The following is a 24,431-nucleotide window of genomic DNA, read 5'->3' as shown; positions in this document are numbered from 1 at the left end:
TGTACACACATCTTTTAACCTACTAGCCCACCTGAGCAAGCAAGAGAAAACTATTCTTTATCAGTCTTTTTTTTTTTTTTTTTTTTTGGTTATCTCTGTAATGCACATCAGATTTTGAAAGGACCCAGAGCACACATGATCTGCTTAAAAGGAGTATCCTGAGTTTGCTTAAAGCCAAATATGGCTCTATTTCAAAATTCACTTTCAGCTTTGAGGAAGTTCTAACCTTGTTCTCACCAAGGGCTAAAATAAGCATTGCAAAGAGGGCTTTGATTTGAGGGGGTGGGGGCGGGGGGAGGATGGTAAGGGCTTGACCAGCTCAGTGCTTGCCTGCTAGTGCAAAGCCGAGATCCCTGGTCTACAGCTACAAGAAGGGAGCAGTGATGGTGGCATTTCCAAATGGTGGGTCATTTAGGCGTTGGCCATACCAGACTTTCCTACGCAATATGTGAGGGGGGTCAGCACGTGGCCGCTGCGTTATATTTGCAGGGGCAGTTCCTTTCCTTCACCAGACACACATAGAAAGCAGTTTAGTGGCTCAAGCCAGAAAAGGGAAGTCAAGCTGGGTTTAAAAGTGGGTTGCTGGGGAGATGACTAAGGGATGACGTTTGAGGTAGTTAGGAAAAGCATTGTTTGAAGTGTGCCCTGCGGGCTCCGAAGGGTGGCAGGAGGGGCCCTGCCAGTATAGACAAGGATTTCTCCGAGTCGGAGCTGTGAAACCTCTGAGAAAGAAGGCATTTCCGAAGCGGGAATGCAGTATGGCTTGAGGACAGGGCCCCTACAGGAGATGCGACAGACTCAGGGGCGGGCGAAAGGATTTCCCCCTTAAACCAGCAGGGGAATCACCTGGCCTGCAGGTTAAACATACACATCCCCAGGGCCTACCCTAACGCGGCTGAGCAAGCTTTTCTGGAACCGGGCCCTGGACTCTACACACGCAATAGGTGTTTCTGCAGAAGTAGGTGTAAAGCCCAGCCCGCGGGACGCCAGGTCTGAGAGGGCAAGGAAAGGGCTCCCGGTGTGTGTGCGGGGGGCGGCGGGGGGCTGGTAGGGGGTGCACCAGAGGCACGGCTGGCAGCGCCGCCTGTCCTTCCCATTTTCTCTTCTGGACACGGGGGAAGTAACAGAGCCTTCTTCCTGGGCTTGCCCAGGGACCTGAAGACCAGCTCCCGCCGGGCAGGAGCCCCAGGGCTAGGGGAGCGCAGGGGGGCGCAGCGCCGCCCGGTGCCCGCCCAGCTGCCTGCGGGCGTCGGCGGAGGGAGCCCCGCCCCCGCCCCCGGCCCCGGCCCGGGCCGCGCGCCCTACCTGGGCTGCAGCCAGGCGGGCAGCGCCATGGGTCTCCGGGCCGCCCGGGCCGCACCGCCGGGCCCTCCAGCGCCGTCAGGGAAGGAGCGCGGGCCCGGAGCGCGGGAGGGGCGGCCCCGTGGCCAAGCCCCGGCCCGGAAAGGCGGGGCTCCCCACACTCAGCAATTTACAAAAAAAAAAACCACACCAAACCCTAAGGTCATGCTTTGGGTCCGAGATGAAAGCCAAGTTCCTGAAGTTCCTGCAGCGGCGAGAGCGCGCTCGTCGGCGGAGGCGGGCCCGCGGCGGGTGCGCGAGGCTGCGCGGGGAGGCCTGGAGGGGCTGCGCCACGTCCGCGGCTGCCTAATCTTTGGAAGATGATTCCACGTTGCAGCTGCGAGGCGATTAATGGGCCCTCCTCCTTAAGCTCTAAATGCTTCTGCTTGCAGTCACGCAGTCACGCCATCCCCGGGGATGCTTGGGCTCCAGGTGGGCGCCTGCCTCTCTTACGACCCTCACCTGTGAGAGCCCGTCAGCGAGGAAGCCTGTGGGCACACCTTCCCTAACCCCTTTTCCGCTAAGGAGCCCGATTCCTCCAGGATTAGGCATCCTTGCCTACCCCCCCCCCCCACACACACACACATTTCCCCTGGGTCTTCCCAGATGCTTGCAAATCCTCTTATTCACCTTGTGCTTTTCTTCCTACCTTAGGCCCACCCCTCAGGAAACCTCCTGATCACTCAGGCCTATGGCATCCTCTCCTTCATGGGCAGAGGAGCTACCTCCTACTTTGATGATTATATCCAGACCACCTTCCAGCTTCTCCACACTCTAACATAAACAGTCCCCCAATATATTAAAAACAAAAAACCAAAAAAGCACTTGTAAGTAAGTGGGTCAACAACACCTGATTTTTGATGCTGGATTTTGATGCTAGTTATGCCCATTTTACCTAAAAGGAAGTTGAGGCATCTGAAAAGATGCTAAGTTACTAGCCACAGTTCATGAGACTGATAAATGGCAGTATTAGAACTCCACGGCTGCAGTATATTTTCATTTAGGCCATATGTTCCTCCCTGGCAGTTCATTATGACCGCCCATGTCATAGCCCACCTCTTAGGTGTAGACAGCTCTACAGGGTCCTTGCTCTTTGCCAGCATTTGATCTAAAGGGGAAACGGATACACAAGCAAACACCGGTGGCTACCCTTGTCACCAGTGCTCATGCCAAGCTATAGAGGAAGACAGTTCTGGATGGCCTGGAGCGGGGCAGAAAGACTGCCCAGAGGAAGTGACCCTTTATCACCAAACACAGCCCATAGGACTACATCCTCTTTCCCCTCCTCCCCAGTCTGCTGTATTTACCAACTTTACATCTCCTCCTTTTACCTCTGCAGCTCTGCATGTCTGCATGTACTACTTCTCTAGCCTTCTGTCCTTTCTCTCTCTCTCTCTCTCTCTCTCTCTCTCTCTCTCTCTAAATCTCTCTCCCTCCTGCTCTATTTCCTCAAACTTCTGCCCTGGGCCATCTTGTCCATTTGTCACCACATTATCCCTCCACACAGGCACCCACTACACATGGCTTTATCTTCATGCACACAACAGCCAACTGTATTATTTCTAGCCCCTGCTTTTTTTTTTTTTTTTTTTTTAAATGAATGCCAGCTTTGGCCTGTCAACAGCTTCTGGATATTTCTGCATGAAAAGGCTATTGTAACTTCCAACTAAGTCCATTTGGCATACTGTCTTTCTTCTCAAATCATCATCTTATTTCCCATAGGGATCCCACCATTTTTCTAGTCATTCAGGTCTAAAATTTTGGAGTCATCATTAAGTCTCCCCATCCAATCAAATTCTATTGATTCCATCCCTTCCAGATCCCTTACTAATCTCTAGCATTCTACTTCCATTTGTTATGACCCAGTACCTCAGAAAAAGGACACAAAAAGGCTTCCTTTTACTTGCCAGATAAAGAACAAACTATGAACAAACAAAAAGCTTTTTCAAATCAAGCAGTCAGGGAATTCTACTCATTTTCCAAGGAATAAATGCAGAGGAGAACTTCCAAGAGAACATTTGGGGTGGAAAGCAAAATTCTCCTTTTCCTCTGGCAGGGCCCAGGGCAGATCTTCTTCAGGTTCTGCCCAGCATTACCAAAATAGCCTCCACCAGCCTTCCTGCCTCCTCTTTCTATCCAGACTGCCATACATTAGTTGAAGATGCTGGAAGAATTCTTAAAACACAGTCCTTTTCCAGCTAGTCCCCTGGTCAGAATCCCTTGCTGGTTCCTTGTTGCCTGCTACAGTTATATTGTTAGAGTGAACAGAGCTAGTTAGGTTTTGATAGGTTGCCTGGAGGCCAGCGAAGGGGGAGGCAAGGCCTGTTATCAGGAAAGTTAGCAACCTGTCCTAGCAGCATTCCACAAAGCCACAAGAAGCCAAATCAAACCAGAGAGGCCCACACAAAGAAGGCCTGAGACCCTGACCAAGTGAGGGAGAAAAGGCAAAAAAAACCTGCATCCAAAGAAATACTCCATCCTTTAGTGAACAACTATTAATATAAGGTAGAAACCCAAACCCAGGGCACAGCTCTCTGTTGAGCTGGCCCACTCTGACTCTCAAGAGTGTATTATCTCTAATACTCTTCTCTTGCACCCCTCAACCACTGTCTCCTCTGTCCTTGAATTCTTGTGATGAAACTGAGAGCCTCTGGTGATGTCTCTGGGATAGGCGGGGCGAGAGCCTCAGGGCCCAGAGGTCTCCCCGGGTTCCTCTGGCCACAGTCTCTCCTCTCAGCCTGTCATGTGTTTGTTCCATCCTATCCCCTCACCAATCACAGCAACACTTACTGTTCCATGGCCACACCATGGTATTCTTGGTCATCAGGCCTCTGTGAAACTTTTCTCCTCTATTCTGAATTTCTCTTCTGCCTCCTCCCCTTCTCACAGCCCAGTGTTTACCTCTCAATGTTCCATGCATCCTTTAAAATCCTTCCTGCAGCACCTGGTGGCTCAGTGGTGTCTGCCTTTGGCTCAGGTCATGATTCTTCCTCTGCCTATGCTCTGCCCTTCTCTCTCTCTCTCTCTCTCTCTCTCTCTCTATATATATATATATATATATATATATGTGTGTGTGTGTGTGTGTGTCACATGAATAAATAAATAAAAATCTAATATATATATATATATATATATATATATATATATATATATATATATATATATTCCTTCCCAGGGCTTCCTCAAGGAGCCACACTGGGCTAACAGAGGTCTATGATGGTACTTTGTTTTAGGTTTGGTACCTGCCTATTCCACTAGATTACAGATTCCCAGAGGGCCATTCTTCTTACTAACTGTAAGAATTTGACAAGTTTTAACTTCTCTAAATATTTTTTTCCCAACTACACAACCATTGGGATTAAATAAGAAAATGCATAAAATGTATAAAATGTATAAAAGTACCTAGTAGAGTGCTTGCCATTGAAGGTGTCCAGAAATGTCTTGAATGAATGGATAAAACCTGGTATGAGTTTTCTTCTCCCAAAATTCTAACCAAAATAAAACAAACTTTCAGCAAGAATTGCATTTTTGAAATATGGATAATGGACTTTCAGTTATCTACTTGTACAGATGTCAGAGGCCATGAGAGTTCAAGTAACTCAAAATTAATATATTGTCTTTTGAAGCAATTTTAACATTATTTGAGCATGTCAGTTTTGCTTTTCTTGGGCAAATGCTTAAATGTCTTTTCATCACTATGGACACTAACTGGAAGATTAAAGCCTCGAAATATATTTCACAGCAATAACAGACTGACTTGAGATTTTTTTTAAAAACCATACACAAAAAGTGATAAAGTATACTATTTCACAATGATCTTCAGAGAAGTTAAGTCCAGGTTGAATATCCTGACTTTGGACACTTAACCATCCATCCATTTTATTTGTGGTTTATTCCCTCCCATTCCATCGTAAGCTCATTTTTAAATGTCACTACTTCATGCAATATTCATTGAGTATAGAGATTCTGGGAAAGTGTCCCATAGCACAATTTTGCTTCCATTAGCCACAAATAGCTCTATAAGGAACCAGTTATACTCTGATAACTTTCAATTCTACATTTCATTTTTTACTTCATCCACCTAGAATTTTCAGGAATCACAACCTATCCTTTCTTCCCACTCGCAGTTTCATAGCTGGAAATTTCACAGGCTGCTGGACCCAAATAAAACCCTAGTGATTATATGGTCCAATCTCCTTATTTCACAGACACCAAAAAGCTAGTGAAAACTGGGTTGAGAGCTCTTTCAAATCCTGCTGTGCAAAATTTCACCTATATTTGCTCCATTACTTAATCTTACCCATTAGTCATAGTCCTCTCTTGTAATCTTTGCTTGTACATACTCTCAGCCTCTATTATGACTCTTTTTCAGCTGTTCCAAAGCATTGTTTGCACTTCTAGGCTAGACCTTTAACCATTCTTCTTTAAATACTGTAGATCCTTACTACCCCATTCAAAAGATCAAACCCTGGGGCACTGGGTGGCTTAGTCGGTTAAGTATCTGACTTGATTCTTGGCTCAGGTCATGATCTCAGGGTCCAGAGATCAAGCCCTGCAATAGGGTCCATGCCCATGGAGCCTACTTAAGACCCTCTCTGTCCATCTTTCTCTTTTCCTCCTACACCCCAGGCCCTGGCTCAAACTCCCTCTCTTAAAAAATAAATAAAAGAAAAAAATAATCAAAACTCTGGACTGGGATACTCACCTTGTTGCATCATCATTCATTGGTCTATCTCCTGTCCTCTTCCAAGGCAAATAGGTTCAAATGTGTAATTGGCTCATTCAATTACACAGGAGTCATTTTTAGCTTTGTTTTCTATGCCATGGACCTACTCTTCTTCCACATATCTCACTTAATCCTCAGAGCAATCCTATGAAAGGTAATTCTTACCCAACTTTATAGATGAGGAAAAAAGATCAGAGCAGTTATCTTGTCCAAGATCAACACAACTAGTAAATGTTGGAACTGAGATTAGAACTTTAGTCTGTCTCTAGATCTTGAATTCTTAACCACCATGCTATATTAACCTGCTTCATATGATTCTTCAGTATTTGTTCACAAATACTCTATCATAAATAATACAGTCAAAATGTAAGTCTATGTAAAACCTAAAGCAAACAACCCAATAAAAAAACAGTCAAAAGATTTGAGCACACACTTCACCAAAGAGATACCCAGATGGCAAGAACATGAAAAGACACTCAACATCATTAGTCATTAGGAAAATGCAAATTAAAAACACAATATCACTACACACCTATGAGGATGGATAACATGAAAAAATACTCACCATATGAAGTGTTGGTCATGATGTAGTAGACCTGGAACTCTCACACAGCTTTGTTTATAACAAACAAAAACTGGAAACAACCCAATGGCCATCAACAGATGAATGGATAAACAAGCTGTGGCAAGTCCGTACAACTATTCAGCAATAAAAAAGGAATTGATTACTGATACAATCAACAACATGGATGAAGCAAAATAACTATATTGAGCATAAGAAGCCAGATAAGAAAAAAAGAGTACATGCTGTATGATTCTATTTATATAGAATTCTAGAAAATGGAAACTAATCTTTGGTGACAGAAAGATCAGTGGTTGCCTGAGGACAGATGAGGGAGGGTGTGGCAGAAGAGAGGGGCTCCCAAGGGGTATGCGCGATGGCTCTGTTCAGTGACTTGATGGTGGTGATTGTTTCACAGATGTAAACTTACCTTAAAACTTACACATTTAAATTTGTGCCATTTATTTTATGTCAGTTACACTTCAATAAAGCCAAAATTCAACATGCTAGTTTAAAATGAGAAATGTAGTCTTTGGATTGTTTGCTTTGTTTTTTTTTTGTTGTTGTTGTTGTTGTTGTTGTTTTTAAGATTTTTTATTTATTTGACAGAGAGAGAGCACAAGTAGGGGGAGTAGCAGAGGGAGAGAGAGAAGTAGGCTCTCCACTGAGCAGGGAGCCCAGTGCTGGCCTGGATCCAAGGACCCTGGGATCACGACCTGAACTGAAGGCAGACGCCCCACCGACTGAGCCACCTAGATGCCCTAGGTTGTTTGCTTTGAGTAACTGATTTATTCTTGTTTGTGAACCTTCACTCCATTGAGTATAAGGAAAAACAATACAAAATAAAACTTGTCTATTAAAAGCAACTCAAAATCCTCCTTTCAGTCTCTGAGTTACTATTCCTCTCCCCAGGGCACCTTGGTGAGTGGGCAAGTTCACACAATCCCTAGGCGATGAAGACTGGTCTCACTTATACACACAGGTCCTTGGGTTGTCATTTAGAACCTCGAGGGCCCTGTGCAAGAGCAGTGTCCTCACTGGATCGCTTGACATCAAAATGAACCCACGTGTTGTTGATTATGACCATTCCCTCACCAGGTTACCTCGTTTTTTGTCCTTGTCTTGTCAGCCTACTTTTCTAACTCCAAGGCCTCTGCTGGTCCTTCCCTTCCCTCTTGATTTCCTACCCTCTTGAAGGGTGTTAACGTTAAAAAAGAACAGTGCCAGTTAGTTTACCAGCAAAAAAACGGGCTTATTTGGAATATCATAGAACTATAATCTACAAAAAGCAAGCGAAGGTGAAACAATAGGCAAGTTTGCCAAACAAAGGTAAATGCTCTTTTAGAGAGGAAAGTGCAGAGCTGGAAAGGCTGTTATAAACAAAAAGTCCATTGGAGGAAACTGGGAGTTTGAAATATAGTGGCTTCTCGTTGGCTGAGTTGTGACCGATCTCATTGGCTGGACTATTGCCAGGGCAGGAATAAAGACTTTCTTCCTTCTGCTGGGATAGTAGAGTAATATCCATATGCAAAGTCTGGTGTCTTCCTGCTGGGGTTGCTACTGGCAATGGGTGGTAGAGCACGAGAGAATTTCCCCTGCTAACTTCCCAACTCCATTCTAAATGAGATTTCCATGATTAATTTTCACATTCCCCCTTTTGATCAAGATCTTCGAAAGCATTGTGGATTGACAGGTTTTCCATATTTAGTGGTTTTGTCCCTCAGTGCCAGGAGGGACCTTTCCTGGGTGTCATGTCCTATTTTCAGGGGAAAGTGCATAGCAATTAGAAGATGTAAGGCCACATCTGAGTTAACAAGGATGGTTAGGAGGAAGAAACTCTCAGGTACTCCCACCTAAAGTTCGTACCTTCTCAACATCATCCCAAAGCATTGAGCCAGCATCACCTTATTGGGTACATAATTTTTAACAAGTTTTATAGGCAACAAAATACAAAATTTAATTATACAAAACAAAAGTAACAGCAATTCCAAATTATCACATGGTTCTAGACCAGGCCACTAGGTCTGCAAGTAGCCAACTGAAATATTTATTGACACTTATCCTGACTTAGGGGAGAGAGCTTTTCCCTATTCAAGGCAACTCTGAAGACATGTGTGCCTTCTGGAAGTATCCACTTAAAGTAACTATGAAAGCAAATCAGTGAATACTCCAAGAGCCCACTAAAATAATTAAGCAAGTATGTTTGGGAAGATATGGTGCAAGTATAAACATGAAACAATAGCTGATGAACTTTTTGCAAAAAAAAAAAAAAGCAAAATTTCAAAGACATTTGAATGCAGTATTGTCATCTCAAGAGATGACATCTCAAAAGATGTTTGTAACTAAATGTGTTATTGATAATACAGCCTGTAAATTTATACATTCAGAGGACATCAATCTGGATAAGAATCCAAAGCCAGTTAATAGTTTAGATTAAAGAAGACCTTTGTGAGTTCTGAACTTCTAACCCTTCAAAAAAAGCAAATGAAAAATTAAACTGTCCTGGGATCATGATGAGGCTGTTTCCAAAAGTCCATAAACAAAATAAGAGGTTCCTTCCTCTTACAAGGGCTTGGGAAATGCAGGCAGGGGCATTGTCTTTCCAGAAAAGAGAGAAAGCAACAGTAAGTAAAAGGTATACAGGCCTGGCCCAGACATCTTGGGAAAGGGTTTCATCAGATGTCATCTGCTTCAATTCCAGGAAATCTTTCCTTTCAGGCCACCAGATGGTAGGTGGGTCCAGGCAGGGTTTGGTGCTTCATTTAAATATGTCAGATGAATATAAGAGTCTATTCCCTGGAGTTTGATGGCACAAGGGTTAGTTAGCAGTTTCTGATACAAGTCTTTCCAGTGAGGTAGAAGAGTTTCTCTGGAGGTGTCTTTCTCAACAGAAGTCTCTAGGTTGCAAGATGTGATCCTTAAGGTCATCATCTCCCAGAAGATTGCTCTGTCAAAGCATGGTTATTTTTAATAGAAGCAATATTAGGCCTTTATGCTATTGAATTATATTTCCTTTATCAACCATGAGCCAAAGAAGGCAGGGGCCAAGTGTATTAGACAACCTGTGACTCTCTCAAAGGCCAAGAGTCTATGAGTTCCCAAGGGATATATCTGTGATTTAGAAGACCAATGGCAAAGCTTTTGGCCAAGGTATTTGGAGGGTCTCTACAGATTTTTCCAACTGAGTCTCAATAGTGCCCTTTAGTACATGTGACTAACCCTTTAGTACATGTGAGGATTGAGGATGGTATGCACAAGGGAAGTATTCTAAAACTGGTCAAATAGCAAAGGCTTATCAAACCACCTGACTAGTAAAATGGATTCCTAGATAGAGCTAATCTTTTCTGACAGAAGCAGCATTGGCTTGTCTACAGGAGAAAGTTTGGATCTAGTAAGAAAACATATAAACCAAGACTAAAACATTTATCCATGAGAGGGAGAAGGTGTATGATCCATGTGTATGAATACGTTTCCCTGGAATATACTTTGGACCTACTAGTGAGGTAGGCAATTTTTGGAGTCTCATTAATTTCTCACCACCAATATTGGCTCATTATTGATTTTGTCAATAGTCTGATAGTTTAATGCAGATACAGTGGTAAGAATTGGGAATTTTAGATTTTTATTGTCAAGGGCAGATTGTTATTTGGCCCAAACCAGTATTTTCTTTTTATTGAGCCAACAATTATTAGATTTCCGTATTGCTTTTCTCTCTCTGGGGCCAATTGCTGGGTGTCTTTTGTCCATTTTTCCAAATGATGCTGGGAGAGCAATCCCTTTGGACCAGGGATCCAAAGAATCCAAATAGGGATCTGGCTATTGGTTTCCTTGAGTGCAGCACTTTTTGCAGAAATATTAGTGAAGTAGATTACTCTGGGAGTTGAATCTGGAATGCCCAGGGACTGTAATAGCCAAAGCATTAGACAAAAAGCAAGGCATCTAATAAATTTTGGACATAGAAGCCATTTTAAATTTCATTCCTATCAGAGGGAAGGACATTTCATTGTTTCCATAATATTCCAATGTCATGAGTTATCCCAAAGGTCTACCAGCCATCAGTATAAATGTCTGTGGTTTTAGCCTTGGCTAAAGTCAAGTAATGGTATAGAATTCAGTTTCTATGGCTAAAGTGACCAAATGTAAAGGCACTGTTTCGGTGACTTCAAAAGGAGTTTCAAGAGCATATCCAGCATGATATTTTCCAATTTTATCCTTTAAATAAGAACCACCAGTAAACCATGGAAAATCTGCATATGTTTAAGGAGTTTCCTGTACATTGTCATGGGTATTCAAAAGGTAACTTGTCAGCATTAAGCAGTCATGAGGGGTTTCATCTGGATCCAAATATAGACCTTGATTTGAGATTAGATAACCCAAGTATTAAACCTGAGTTTGAGCAAATAAATTTTCTTTGGAAACTTTATGTCCCTTTAAAGCCAAAAGTTTTAACGAGTAGATGCTATCTTCCTGTGAACAGGTTTGAGAAGGAGGGCAAGGAAGCAACTCATCTATGTATTGTAACTAGAAGAATCTGCAGACAATCATCTATCATCCAAATCAGCCTTTAAGGTTTGTGAAAAATAAGAAGGACTCTCAGTGAGACCCTGGGGCATTACTCTCTAAGTGTATTTCCCTTCCTTCCACCTGAAAGCAAATGGACTATCCTGATCAACTGGAATACTAAAACAGGCACTGCATAGGTTACTTACAGTGAAATATTTACTTTCAGTACAAATGGATGTCCCTAGTGTATGGGGAATGAGAACAACACAGTGCCAAGAGATAACAATGTTATTTATTGCTTAGAGGTGCTGGACAGACCTCCACTGTCAGCCACTGAGTTTTCTCATGGGTACACTAGTAGTAGGGGGGACTAGTGCAGGAGAAAATGAGGCCCTAACACTTTTAATCTTCTATAACCGGCTTGATGCCTTCAAGCACCTTTTTATTAATAGCATGTTAATTATAGAAGAGGTTTTGAGGGATCTATTTGAATCTTGATGGGAAGTGCACTGTGGAATCTGCCAACATCAAGTGAGGATTTTGTTCATAAACAGGATGGTAGCTGATCCAATAAAAATGAATAAAAGATGTCAAAGTGTCGTTGAATTCCCCTGGTTGGCTATTTTGATTATTTCCATCAAAATCTAGAATTATTTCCCCCTTTTGGGAGAAATCCAGCCAAGATACTTTTCTAAGAAATGTCGGGTCATTGCATGAATAGGGTCAGAGGAACTAAGGAGAAGAGTGTGTATTTCTCAAAGGGCTTAGACAAAAGGGAGTAGGTTCCCCTTTTGGGGAGACAGGAACCCATAGAAGTTGATTAGAGGACCTCCAACATCTGAACTGTTTTGGTACTTTGAGCAGGGGCTGATTTACAGCATTGGGGTTCAGCATCGAGAGTGGAGCTCTGGTGTCAACATGGACAGAGGGAGATTCATTTCCAATCTGGAGACTGGTTTCTCTGAGCATGGAGCACTTAAATTTGTGACAGTTTGTTTTTTCAATGCCCTGAATCTTTACAATAACAGCAGGAATAAAGAGATTTTCGTTTTATTTAGGGGCCTTCATTTGGTGGAGTTGAAAATTGATAATTTTAGTGGGGTTTTGTTTGTTTTTTTTGGGGGGGAAGTGTAGTGGCAGAGGGAGAGAGATCTTTGGGCTTGGAGCCAGACGAGAGGCTTGATCTCGTACTCTGAGATCATGACCTGAGCCAAAATCAAGAGCAGGATGCTTAACTGGCCGAGCCATCCAGGCACCCCTAGCAGTCTTTCTTTTTAGGTGATTCATTTAGGTTGCAAGTGAGCTGGTTTGCCAAATTAACTAAATCTGGAATGGTTATTTCCCATTCCATTCTGGTCCTAGCTAAAAGAGAAATATCCCAGTTCAACCAGTTAATAATCTTAGAGTTAAATGCTGCCTGGATGGACTCAACATCTAAAGACCAGAATATTCTTAAAAGACTATTTGGAGGGATCCCTGGGTGGCGCAGCAGTTTGACGCCTGCCTTTGGCCCAGGGCATGATCCTGGAGACCCGGGATCGAATCCCACATCGGGCTTCCTGCATGGAGCCTGCTTCTCCCTCTGCCTATGTCTCTGCCTCTCTCTCTCAGTGTGTGACTATCATGAATAAATAAATAAAATCTTAAAAAAAAAAAAAGACTGTAACAGTCATGAACAAATTCATCAGGCTTTTGTGTGCAAACATGAATTTTGTTCCAATCAGCAGGCATGGGAAAAGCTATTGTAATTTCTTGGTGGAGCTTTCCAGCCAGTGCTCCACCATCTTGTCAAAAGTTAAGGGTTTGGTTGGGTGCCAGGGTAGCTCATCCCAGTTAAACATCCAACTCTTGATATCAGCTCAGGTCATGATCTTAGGGTTGGGAGATCAAGCCCCAACTCGGGCTCTATGCTGGGTGTGAAGGCTGCTTAAGATTCTGTCTCTCTCTCCCTCACCTTCCTCAATCCATCCATCCATCCATCCATCCATCCATCCATTTTTTTTAAAAAAAGTTAGGGGCTTAGGGGCACCTGGCTGGCTCAGCTGGTAAATAGTGCAACTCTTGATCTCAGGGTCCTCAGTTCAAGCCCCATGTTGAAGGTAGAGATTACTTACCAAAAAAGAAAAAAAAAAAGTCAGGAGTTTCTCTAAATTTCCTTCAGAATGTTCCCTTCTGGCTAGTTTCATCCAATGTTTAGTCTGGTCCTCATCAATAAGCTTGTGGGCTAACCGATATAAATCTGAGAAATCAGGTTGGTAAATTGGAATAACTAGATTAAATTCTTCAGCAAACTTATGGGAGTCGTCAGTCATTTTAGGAAACTCATTAACTATGGCTCACAATTCAGCCTTAGCCTGGTTAACATAAGAACCTTGAGTTTTGTTTAGATCCTCAGCAGACTTAATTTTAAGGAGGCAGGTTTTCATACTTTCAAGAACAAGTAGGGTGAGAAATGGAGGAGATGGGAAGTTTGGCAAAGAGAAGAAAATAGCATGGTGCTGGGGTGGGGCGCTGAGCACAAGGCGGCTGCCACATGCCTGAGGACAAAGAAGATGGGAGATGGGGAAAAAGTCCTCAGGAACCGTTTTGACTCCCTTCAACTGTTTGCTGCAGTGAATTTAGAAATAGTATTTTGCAGAGGCAAACTTAGGATCCTCAAAACATCTGGAAGCCTCAAGGTACCATTTCAGATAGGCATCCCATTCAGGTTTGGGGTTGTTGGTTTGGGAGCCATGGCTTTCTAATTTAATCTTGAGTAAAACAAGTTTGGGAAGATCAAAATTCCTCTTAAAGGCCACTGAAACTCTAGATTACTTTTGGTTAAATCAGTCCACTTGATTATAAATATGCACACTGAGAAGCCATAGCTTTTCAGCATAAAACTGGCCAGAGTCTAGTTGGGAGATTTGGGGTGAGGGCACCCTCAAAGCATTTTGATGACTGGAATCCCATTTCTTAGAGGTGTTTTTTTTTTTAAGATTTTATTTATTTATTCATGAGAGACAGAGAGAGGGGGTGGCCAGAGACATAGGCAGAGGGAGAAGCAGGCTCCGTGTGAGGAGCCTAATGCAGGACTCAATCCCAGAACCTCAGGATCATGACCTAAAGCCAAAGGCAGACACTCAACCACTGAGCCACCCAGGTGCTCCTCTTAGAGGATTTTCTCTACAGCAAAGAGAAAACTTCCTAAACAGGAGAGTTGCACCAGGAGCAGCCTGGTTCCAGAAGGAATCAGGCCAAAGGCCAGCCCAGTTCCTAGAGGAACAATCCAGTTCCAAACAAGTCAGACCAAAGACCAGCAGTTCTGACAGAAATGGTATGGTTCTGAAAAAGAGTCAGGCTGAAGGCCAAACCAATATCCTCAGAGAAAGAAAACCCCAAGGCCTTAAAACACATCCCAGATAAAGCCTGGAGAGAGAGCTGCCCAAAATCCAGGAGAAATGTGACCCTCAGATGGCAGGGTAAAACAGAAAGCAGTGAGCCCAAGGTCTCTGCTGGTACTCACACCTGTTTGCTCACCAGCCTCAGAGTTGTTGGGGGTCTTCTCTAGATCCCACTTCCAATCACTGAGTGATGTTAACCTTAAAAAATGAAATTGCCAAAAAATAAAAAATAAAAAAATAAAATTGCCAGTTATCTTACCTGCAAAGTGAGGTTTTTTGGAGAATGGCAGAGAATTGCAGCCCAAGCAGAGCAAGCTACAGCAAAATTATAGGGGACTGCCTCCAACCAAGGAAAGGAAGGCTCTTTTATAGAGGACAGGGGGATGTTGGGAAAGCTGTTAGAAACATAAAGTCCATTGGAGTAAACTGGGAGTTTCATTGGCTAAGTTGTGAATGTCTCTCATTGGCTGGGCAGGTGCCAGGGAAGAGGGCAGCCTTTCTTCCCCCTGCTGGGATGGTAAGTTCATACCCATCTGCAAGATATGTCTTGTCCTTTATGTTTGCAAATGGTAAGGCATGAGTGTACCCCTGCCAGCCTCCCAACTCCGTTCTCATTGAGATTTCCTTCTGGGATTTTCCTTCTATTAACTTTCACAGGGGTCATGTGGAAACTTTTGGAGTAAGCTGTGAGGAATCAGTCACATTATTTCAGGCTCATGATGTAGGCATCTCCCTATCTTTCCCACATCATGTTGGACACAGCACTGGGCTGAATGTGATGCTGCTCTCAGAGCCTACAGGCTTTCCAGCATCTGTCTGAGAAACTAGGGTACTACGCCAATGACTCTGATTCTTCTATGTCACTCAGGATGTTTCTACAACCATCTTTGTAGTAGAGTGGGGACTTGATGAGGCTAGTCAGCCCTTAGGGTGCAGAATTTAAGCAGATACACCCTCTCAGCATTGCCTGCCTGAAAGGAAGCAGCTCCTTATTTTGCAACCTCCTGTCCTCCCCAAGTCCCTGCCCTGCTTCGTGATTTGGTTTATACCTGGGACAAGAAGTTTGGGGGGGGGAGAAAGAAATGGGCTTTGGCTCTAGATATTTTCATACTATAGCTTCCTTTTAAAAGGATCTCTCTTTCCTCCCATCCTAGGAATCTCCCTGCTAATTCCCGAGGCAGGTATGTCTTCACTAACCGACATATATACTAAATTTTCTTTCCCTGTGGCTTATTGTAAAACTCAATCCATAGCTCTCCAAGTTTTGCTATCATGAAAGGAGCCTTGGGGAATTTAGGATTCTTTTTCCTCCTGACAAAGTGTGGCTCTCAAAACTATGGCCTCACTAGGAACTGGAAAGGCCACTTTGATAGATAAAGGCTGAGACTCGTTTTATACCTTGGCAGTCTTACTACAACCAGCCCAAATCTCCTGAGGCAAAAGGATGCCTCTGGCAGGCTAGGAAGAAGGTCACATACAAAGAAATGCAAAAGAGAAAATCACATTAGTATATTTCAAAACTGTTATTTACAGTTCAGGTTTTATTTAAATTCACGTACAGTTTTCATTTCTATACATTCTTGCTCCGTGCCATTGTCTGTGATTACTGAGAATTGCTTTTCTTAGATCAATTCACTTTATAAACTAGAGGAGTCACCCACAGAAAACCAACTTAGTATGATAATTTTTGAGATAAGATTTAATTTTGCAATGATGAAAATATTATTTGGGCTGCAGATATAGTTTCAAAAAGATAACTTCTATATTGATCTCATTAAATAACATTATAATCATAAGCATTTAAATCACTTTTGAAGGCACAATTGCTTTTTGGTGTTCTAAGGTAAAAGATTTTAAAAATGGATTAGGCTTTAAGAATTTAAGACTGTATGATATACAGAAAGTGAAGAAGAAAAACCAGCAATGTCTTTTGTAATCACTTTTTGAATAAGGAAAGTCCAAAACAAAAGGAATAAAGTTAAGAGAAACAATCTAAGCACTTAAATATCAACTTACCTAAAAGTTATTGAATTACAGTGGCTGTTTAAATAGACGAAGATAGCTCATATTGTGCATTTACATAGCTGAATAATGGTAGGAAATGCTAGTCCCAAAAGAAAAATGACGAAAAGATTCTTTCCTTGCATAATCGGTTTCTGATGAACAAAGAAAAAGGGCTTACACCTCGGATTGCTTTACTCCCTATTGCCTTCTCAATGTTGAAATTCTGTCATTTGAAGGGAATTAGATAAAAAGACCATAAAGATCTTTATGATCTGGTTCTAATATTCTATAAACCCATGATTTATTCCATATCTCAAATATGCGTTCTCTGTAAAAACTGTTTCTAGAAAAGCCATCGGCTGTAAGCGATGTTAATGTTCTTACTTCCTTATTCATGCATTGGTTTATATTTTCATTCTGCTGTTTGTATATACTTTCCACAGAATTATTGTGAGCTTATCAAAAATATTTTTGCATGACCTTGTGCTAAGTGGGCCGTTATTAAGATATTTGAGAGAGAGAATGAATTTAGAGACAAAAAGCTATGGTCTCCAACCTCAAGGTATTTTCAAATGGCTGCCTTTTTTTTTTTTTTTTTTTTTAAGTATGCTTAGAAACAGGAAGAAACAGTTTCAGGAAACAAGAAGTTTTCAGTCTGAAGACCAGTGTTTAAGTCTAGATTTTACTTCTGTGTGTTACTGGACAAGCAGTAATGTCTCTGAAACTCATCTCCTTTGTTTCTAGAGCGAAAGTCATATTGCAGACCCTAGTCTGCTTCTCATGTGAGGATCAAATGAGATCACTGTCAAGCTTCAGATAAGAATGAGGCCAGGGTTCTGCAAGCCCAGCAGATGACTTCTTCCAGCAGTTTAAAGGTAGAGCCCTGGATGCAGCCTGTCAAATTTGGTAGAAACTTATGGAAGATGGAACAGGTGTATGTGTTGGAGTGCAGGGGTGGCAGTGGTTGTGATGGTTGGAGAAGGATCAGCTCTGGTAGACAAAGGAATTTTGAAATGAATGAAATAAAATTCAGGAGCTAGAACTCCAGCAAGAATGTTCAGCACATGTTCTGAATTGGGAAGGAGTCATAGAAAATAAGTGGATGGGTGCACTTAGGTGGCTCGGTGGTTGAGCATCTGCCTTTGGCTCAGGTCGTGATCCAGGGGTCTTGGGATCAAGTCCCTCATCAGGGTCCCTGCAGGGAGCCTGCTTCTCTCTCTACTCATGTCTCTGCCTTTCTGTATTTCTCATGAATAAATAAATAAAAATCTTTGAGGAAAAAAAAAAGAAAAGAAGTGGATGGGTAGGATGGAGACCACTGTGGGGAGGAACAGAGGCAGATTCAGAAGTGAGGAGGGCCTGATAGGGGCCCGGTCAAAAAGCCAAGGTTAAACCCAGGTACAAAATGGTTGGTTCTCTAAATAAGGATTGGCTGGACAGAAGCAGGAAGTGGAGACAGGTGTTTTAGGCCGGGTTGGCCTATTGTGCAGACAGAAAAATCTGATTTCCTTGTCTCCAGCTAAGGGTATTGAGTGTAGGCAAGGATTGGGTCTTTTTAGGGTGCAGCAGTAGGGGAAGACAAGATGGCTAAATTTTATTATTAGCACATTAGGTACCAGGGTCAAGGGAAGATAAAGAAAATTACTTCACGTCATTGCTGAGGCTAACCCTGCGTTGAGATTTAGTCTGTTAATTTATAAAGTTTATTAGCCCAATATAACCACATTGAAATGGCCACTCTTAAAATTCATAATGATTATTCATTAAGAATAATCTTTACTGCATATGTTACTTTTAAGGCCATTGTGAAGATGGTTAGTTCTTTTATATTGCTGGTATAAAAGTCTTATCCCATATAGCTTGAGACTGCTTGGGTGGTGTCTGTTAGCCTTCCTGTAAGAAAGGACAAATCCAGTCATGTGCTGGCCCCCAACACCTGAGACTTGCTTTAGGGGCAGGGGTGGCACTGGATAGAGGGCAAATAGAATTCAGCCAAGGAAGAACAGAAAAAAACTGCAGAAGCACTCAAATCGGAGAGTAGCTAGGTAAGGCAGCCATCAGGAGGCAGAGATTTACAACAAAATTTGGGACTGGTTCTGATTCATCCTGATGATCCTGTGAGCTAGGCTTGCCTTTCTAGGGCTGGCTGATCTCATCCCACATTTCCAAGAGGCCAGAAAGGAGCCTTAATTTTAAAAAGATTTACAAATCCTCTCTCTATAAAACCAATAATCAATTAAAAAGAAGACAGGATTATAAATCCATTCACAATAGTAACAAAAGTAAAGATATCTAGAAATAAAGAAGAAAGATACAGATTCTTAAGAAGGAAGCTATAAAATCTTATTGTAGGATATTTAAAAAATGAAACAAATGGAGAAATAGACCATGTTCTTAGATAGAATCCTTAATAGCCCCCAAATTAAAATTTTCCCAAATTGATCAATAAATTGGTAATTCCAATTAGAATCCTAAGGAGATTTTTTTTATTGAATAAAATACTCTTAAAGCCTATACAGAGAAATATTTAAGAATAGCCAAGAAAGTAATTAAAAAAGAGGAATATTGAGAAGGATTTGCATTACCCGGCAATAAAATACATCATAAAACACTATATTGGTAGAAGAACAAACGACAAAACAAGGGAAAACAATGAAGGTCCCAGAAATGGATTTTAACGTATTTAGGAACTCAATGTTTGACAAAGTTGAAATTTCAACTCAGTGGGAAAAGGATCACATATTTACTAAATGGCTGGCACACCTGGTTAATCTATCCAGAGGGAAAAAAAGATGGAACTCTATCACATACCACATAAAAAAGTAAATTCCAAGTGGATTAAAAAATTAAATGTAAAGAAAAAAGCCATAAAAACAACTTGTAAAATTTAGAAGATGATTTGGACAACCTAGGTGTTAGAAGAGCTGTTCAGTCAGGATTATAGAACATGTTTTTGTGTGGCTGAAGATATCAAAACAATGCCAACAGATTGAAACTATATTTGTTAATGTGATGAACTAACCTTATACTGGGCTAAACCCCACACTAAGTCATGATATATCATCCTTATTAATAGATTTATTTGCTAATATTTTGTTAAGCTTGAAGTCTACTTTGATAGTAATATAGTTACATTAGCTTTATCACTTATAAGTGTCTGCTTGGTATCTCCTTTTCCATGCTTTTCCTTTTAGCCTATTTTTAAATTTATATTTAAAGTGTGTCTTGGGACACCTGGGTGACTCAGTGGTTGAGGTCTGCCCTTTGGCTCAGGGCATGATCCCGAAATCTTGGGATCAAGGCCCACATCAGGCTCCCTACAGGGAGCCTACTTCTCCCTCTGCCTGTGTCTCTGCCTCTCTCTCTCTGTGTCTCTCATGAATAAATAAATAAAATCTTTTAAAAAAAATAAAACGTGTCTTTTGTAAGCAGCATATAGTTGGGTCTTGCTTTATTACCCAGTCTGACAATCTTTGCCTTTTAATTATTTAGTTTACACTTAATGCAATTATTGCTAATGGTTGGGTTAATACCTGCCATCTTTTGCCTTTTCTAATTGCCCTGCTTAATCTTTTTTTTCTCCTTGCCTGACATTTTTGGAATTACCAAGTACTTTTGGGGATTTCATTTCATCTCCTGTATTACCTTTTTGGCTCTATTTTTGTTTATATTTTAGTGGTTGCTTAAGAATTATCATATATATCCTTAACCTATTATAATCTACATTGGATTCATATTATATCACATCACATGTGTTGTAAGAAACTTAAAAACGGAATTATTCCCTCTCTTATTATTTCTGCTATTTCTTTCTGTCATACATTTTACTTCTACATACATGACAACTCCCACAATAAGTTGTGTGTGTGTGTATATTAGAGAGTCAATTCTCTTCTAAATAAATTTAAAATGAGGAAAGGCCTTTGTATTTACTATATATTTACCATTTTTGTGACTCTTTATTTCCTCACATAGATTCTTATTGTCATCTAATACTATTTCTCTTTATCCTTAAGAACTTTAAAAACTATTTCCTGTAATATAGGCCTTATAGTAATGAATTCTCTGTTTTTTCTTTATTTCACCTCATTTTTATTTTTTGAAGATTTATTTATTTTAGAGAAAGAGAGATTGTATGTGCAGTGAGAGGGGTGGAGGGAGAAGGAGAGAGAATCTCAAGCTGATTCCATGCTGAGTGTGGAGCCCAACATGGGGATTGATCCCATGACCCTGAGGTCATGACTTGAGCTAAAATCAAGAGTTGAATGTTTAAGCAACTACACAACCCAGCCTCCCTTCACCTTATTTCTAAAAGATGTTTTTCTATATAGAGAATCCTTGGTTAAGAGGTTGTTATTGCTATTTGTTTACTTTTGGTACTTAAAAAATATCCTTTTGTGGCCTTCTGGCTTACATTGTTTTGGTGAGATGCCATCAGTAATTCTTATTGTTTCCTGTATGTTATGCATCTTTTCTCTATTATTGCTTTTAAGATTTTATTTTTGTATTTCAAGGTCTGAAATAGTCATGACTGGAGGGTTAGAATAGCCCTTCTAGGGCATGACCTTTCTTGGGTCTCAACTAAATAACCATGGTATTTAGTGAGGTCTTTCTACTCTGGGTGGTTGGAACTCCAAAATCCTCCTCTGTTGGAAAAGCTCTGGAATTTCTGTTTGGTGTACAACATTCAGTAGCTGTTGACAGCCAGGTATTGCAGAGCCTTGTCCTGGCAAAAGGCACAAGGAGATGCCTCTGCAGACATTTGGACCTCTATCTCTGCAAATAGTTCTCTCTCCCTTCCATTTTTTTTTTTAAGATTTTATTTATTTGAGAGAGAAAGCATGAGCAGGAGGAGAGGCAGAGGGAGAGGGAGAAGCAGACTCCCTGCTGAGCAGGGACCTCCCCCCCCCCCCCCCCAATGAGGAACTCGATCCCAGGACCCTGGGATCACAACCTGAGCTGAAGGCAGACACCTAAGTGACTGAGCCACCCAGGCACTCTTTTCTCTTCCAGTTTTTTATAGGACAGCTCCCAACCACTTCAGGCAGCCTCAAACTCTGATCTCTTTTTCTCTGCCCAGCAAGACTACTACTCTCTGGGATTTACTTCCTGGTACCACAATTTGGGGAGTGCCTTCAGGCAAAAAACAGGTGTGAATGTGTACTTCATTTTGCTTGTTTTTAAAAAAGTTTTATTTATCTATCTGACAGAGAGGGGGAGCACAAGCAGGAGGCAGGGGTGGGGATAAGCAGCAGACAGAGGGAGAGAGAGAAACAGGTTCTCCGCTGAGCAGGGAGCCTGAGGTGGGGCTCAATCCCAGGACCCTGGGATCAAGACCTGAGCTGAAGGCAAACGCTTAACCGCTTACCCGACTGAGCCTCCCAAGGACCCCTGCCTGTTCTCTTAAGAATCATAGCTGCACATTGTCTCTTGTCCAGTGCTGAAAACAATTGATGTATTTTGTTGAGTTTCTGATGGTTTGTGGTGGGATACTAATGATTTCATCATGGGCAGAATCAGAATCAGCTATACAGGCTAGTTTTCTACATTACTAACAATCTTCCATCACAGGAATTTAAAAGAAAAAGTAAAGATTTTTGATAGAAATTGTTGTAAAATATAACATCTATTTCCCTGACTTTAAAAAAAAAATTATCTATTCATGAGACACACAGAGAGAGGCAGAGACACAGGCAGAGGGAAAGAAGCAGGCTCCACGCAGGGAGCCCGATGCAAGACTTGATCCCAGGACTCCAGGATCACGCCCTGAGCCAAAGGCAGGCACCCAACCACTGAGCCACCCAGGAATCCCTATTTTCCTGACTTTTAAAGTCAAACTTTAAATACAATGTAACCCTTTACCAAACACTTAGTCACAGTTACAGATAAAGCTTGTTATATTATGCTGTCCACACTGACTCCTTTAAGAGCTCTTGGAATGAGGGGGAACTGGCATATATGAATGAATAAATGAAGGAATGAATCGCTACCATATTTTGCTTAGCATCTACCTCCACATGAGTGTTATTCCTTTTCCTCTTCATTCTCCCTTCCTTTTGTGTCCCAGCTGACCTTGGGAAACTGAAGTTGTTGCTGTCTTATTTTAGTTTATGTACAGTATGAAAAAGAAATCTACTCCTCAAATTGCAATTATTTAGTGTCTCCCAATACTTAATAAAACTGATTTTTGTTTTTATCTACTGTTTAGAATTATCTCCTCCGTGGCTTTGCTACAGATTATGAATCTGTTGAATATTTCCACTTGCTTTCTGTATTCAGTGGATATATAATACTTCTGCCAATTTTCAAAGCGGAGTTTAGAGTATTTTCAACTCTTTGGCTTACCTTCCCATTCAATTCAACAAACTGGCATGTGTCACGGGCCAACTTTGTGCCACACAAGGTGCTAAGGGCTGGTGTTTCAAGGATGGACAGGTGTGTTGTGACTCTTCTGTAAGTGAAAAATCATGACAATGGCTTCACTGGTGTGTTTCTTGCATAGAATCTTGGTATTATTTTTGCAGTTTTGTTCATACTCTTATCATAGCCCTCTCAAGCCCACCTAGAGTGGCTGATTTTTGAATATCAGTTTGGATGTTTCACTACAATATTTCTTACTTTTACTGTTATTATTTTTTGCTGTAATGCAATTAGATTTTATCTAGCTTTTGTGAAACTTATGACTCAGTGCAGATGTGATATGTAGAAGACTTAATATACACATACACACATATGTTTATTACTTCAGTTCTGTATAAAATAATTTCAGACTGTCTTGAAGTTGTGATGCCCTTGGTGTAAAGATTTGTTCATATTAAACAGAGACTAAGGTGCGTATGAGTGAAGGTTTGGGAGCTTTGTTCTAATTCTGGCTAGGAGGAAGCCCCAAAGCAAATCATTCACACATTTTGCTTCATATGTAAAATGAAGTAAAGAAACTGCCTTATGTTTATGAGAACTATAACCAAAACAAGATCAAATCATGATATTAATAAGTAGAATAATCATGAGGATAGCTATGTATATTGATGGTTGAATTGCTAGTCTCTATTCTGAACACTCTATTCTGAATGTGAGTTAACTCCCTTGTTCCTCCAGCAAAGCTATGATGGATAGAATATTAATATCTCCATGTTACAGATGAGGAAACTGGAATATAGATAACTTAAGTAACTTACCCAGAATTAACGCTGCCAGCATGCCACCAAGCTAAGATTTCAACTCAGGCCAATTCTAGGGATTTAAAAACTACTTTTACACACAAAATTGCTTTTTAGATGCTGAGTTTAAGAATGTGCTTCAGAATTCTAGAAGGTGCTATTTACTAAACAAACAGAACACTGGCTAGTCTTTACACTAATCTAAAATTCCAGCCTGTGCTCCAGAGGATGTGTTTTCCCCTACAACTTAATTTAATTACATCTGAAGCTGTTCAGATACCCATCCATCACCATCACATTTTCTGGGCAGCTGTCATATTAAAGAAATTGAATCTATCACCCTCAAGGCACATAAAGACACAGCTAATATACTCCTCTTCTTGGACTGTGCTTTCACTCCAGGTGTTGCCTTATCTCTCCCCTTCCATTCACAGCTAACTTGGCCTGCCTTTGGACCCTATCTTCCTGGGCTTTCTCCTTCCCTTGGCATTATTAACCACCTCTTGCTCTTTAAACTCTGTGGTCCACTGATGTCCTCTGCCTCTAGCCTAAAGAAAGAGATTTCCCCTTCTCTGGATCTTCTTTCTCATTTCAGGCTTTACACTGACCATGACCTAGAGTGATTTGTGTGCATACCTCTTCTTCATACTTTGAGCTTTCTGAGCCCTGGAATCTTTGTACTGGCTCCCCACCCCACCCCCAACTTGGCATGATGCCAAGAGAGGAGTAGCTCCCTGTGAAACGGTGTTCAG

General features: G+C 41.5%; 1 protein-coding gene across 2 annotated transcripts in view; it reads right to left on the bottom strand.

The window, feature by feature from the left end:
* HACD4 (3-hydroxyacyl-CoA dehydratase 4) overlaps positions 1-1,528 on the bottom strand; it is a 31,429-nt gene extending 29,901 nt beyond the window's left edge. Inside the window, exon 1 of one of the 2 annotated variants that reach the window (XM_055301664.1) lies at positions 1,493-1,528. Coding sequence is in view for 1 of the 2 variants with exons in the window: in XM_055301663.1 (XP_055157638.1) it covers positions 1,306-1,334 (29 nt within the window). In the remaining variant the exon portion in view is untranslated. Of the gene's footprint in view, positions 1-1,305; positions 1,453-1,492 lie in introns of those variants that run through there. The other variant, XM_055301663.1, reaches the window with a different exon arrangement.
* Positions 1,529-24,431: the final 22,903 nt, after the last annotated feature.

Source organism: Nyctereutes procyonoides, unplaced genomic scaffold (genome assembly GCF_905146905.1).
Source record: "Nyctereutes procyonoides isolate TBG_1078 unplaced genomic scaffold, NYPRO_anot_genome, whole genome shotgun sequence".
In the NCBI taxonomy this organism is placed as follows: Eukaryota; Metazoa; Chordata; class Mammalia; order Carnivora; family Canidae; genus Nyctereutes; species Nyctereutes procyonoides.
This window is presented reverse-complemented; position numbering and strand designations above follow the sequence as displayed.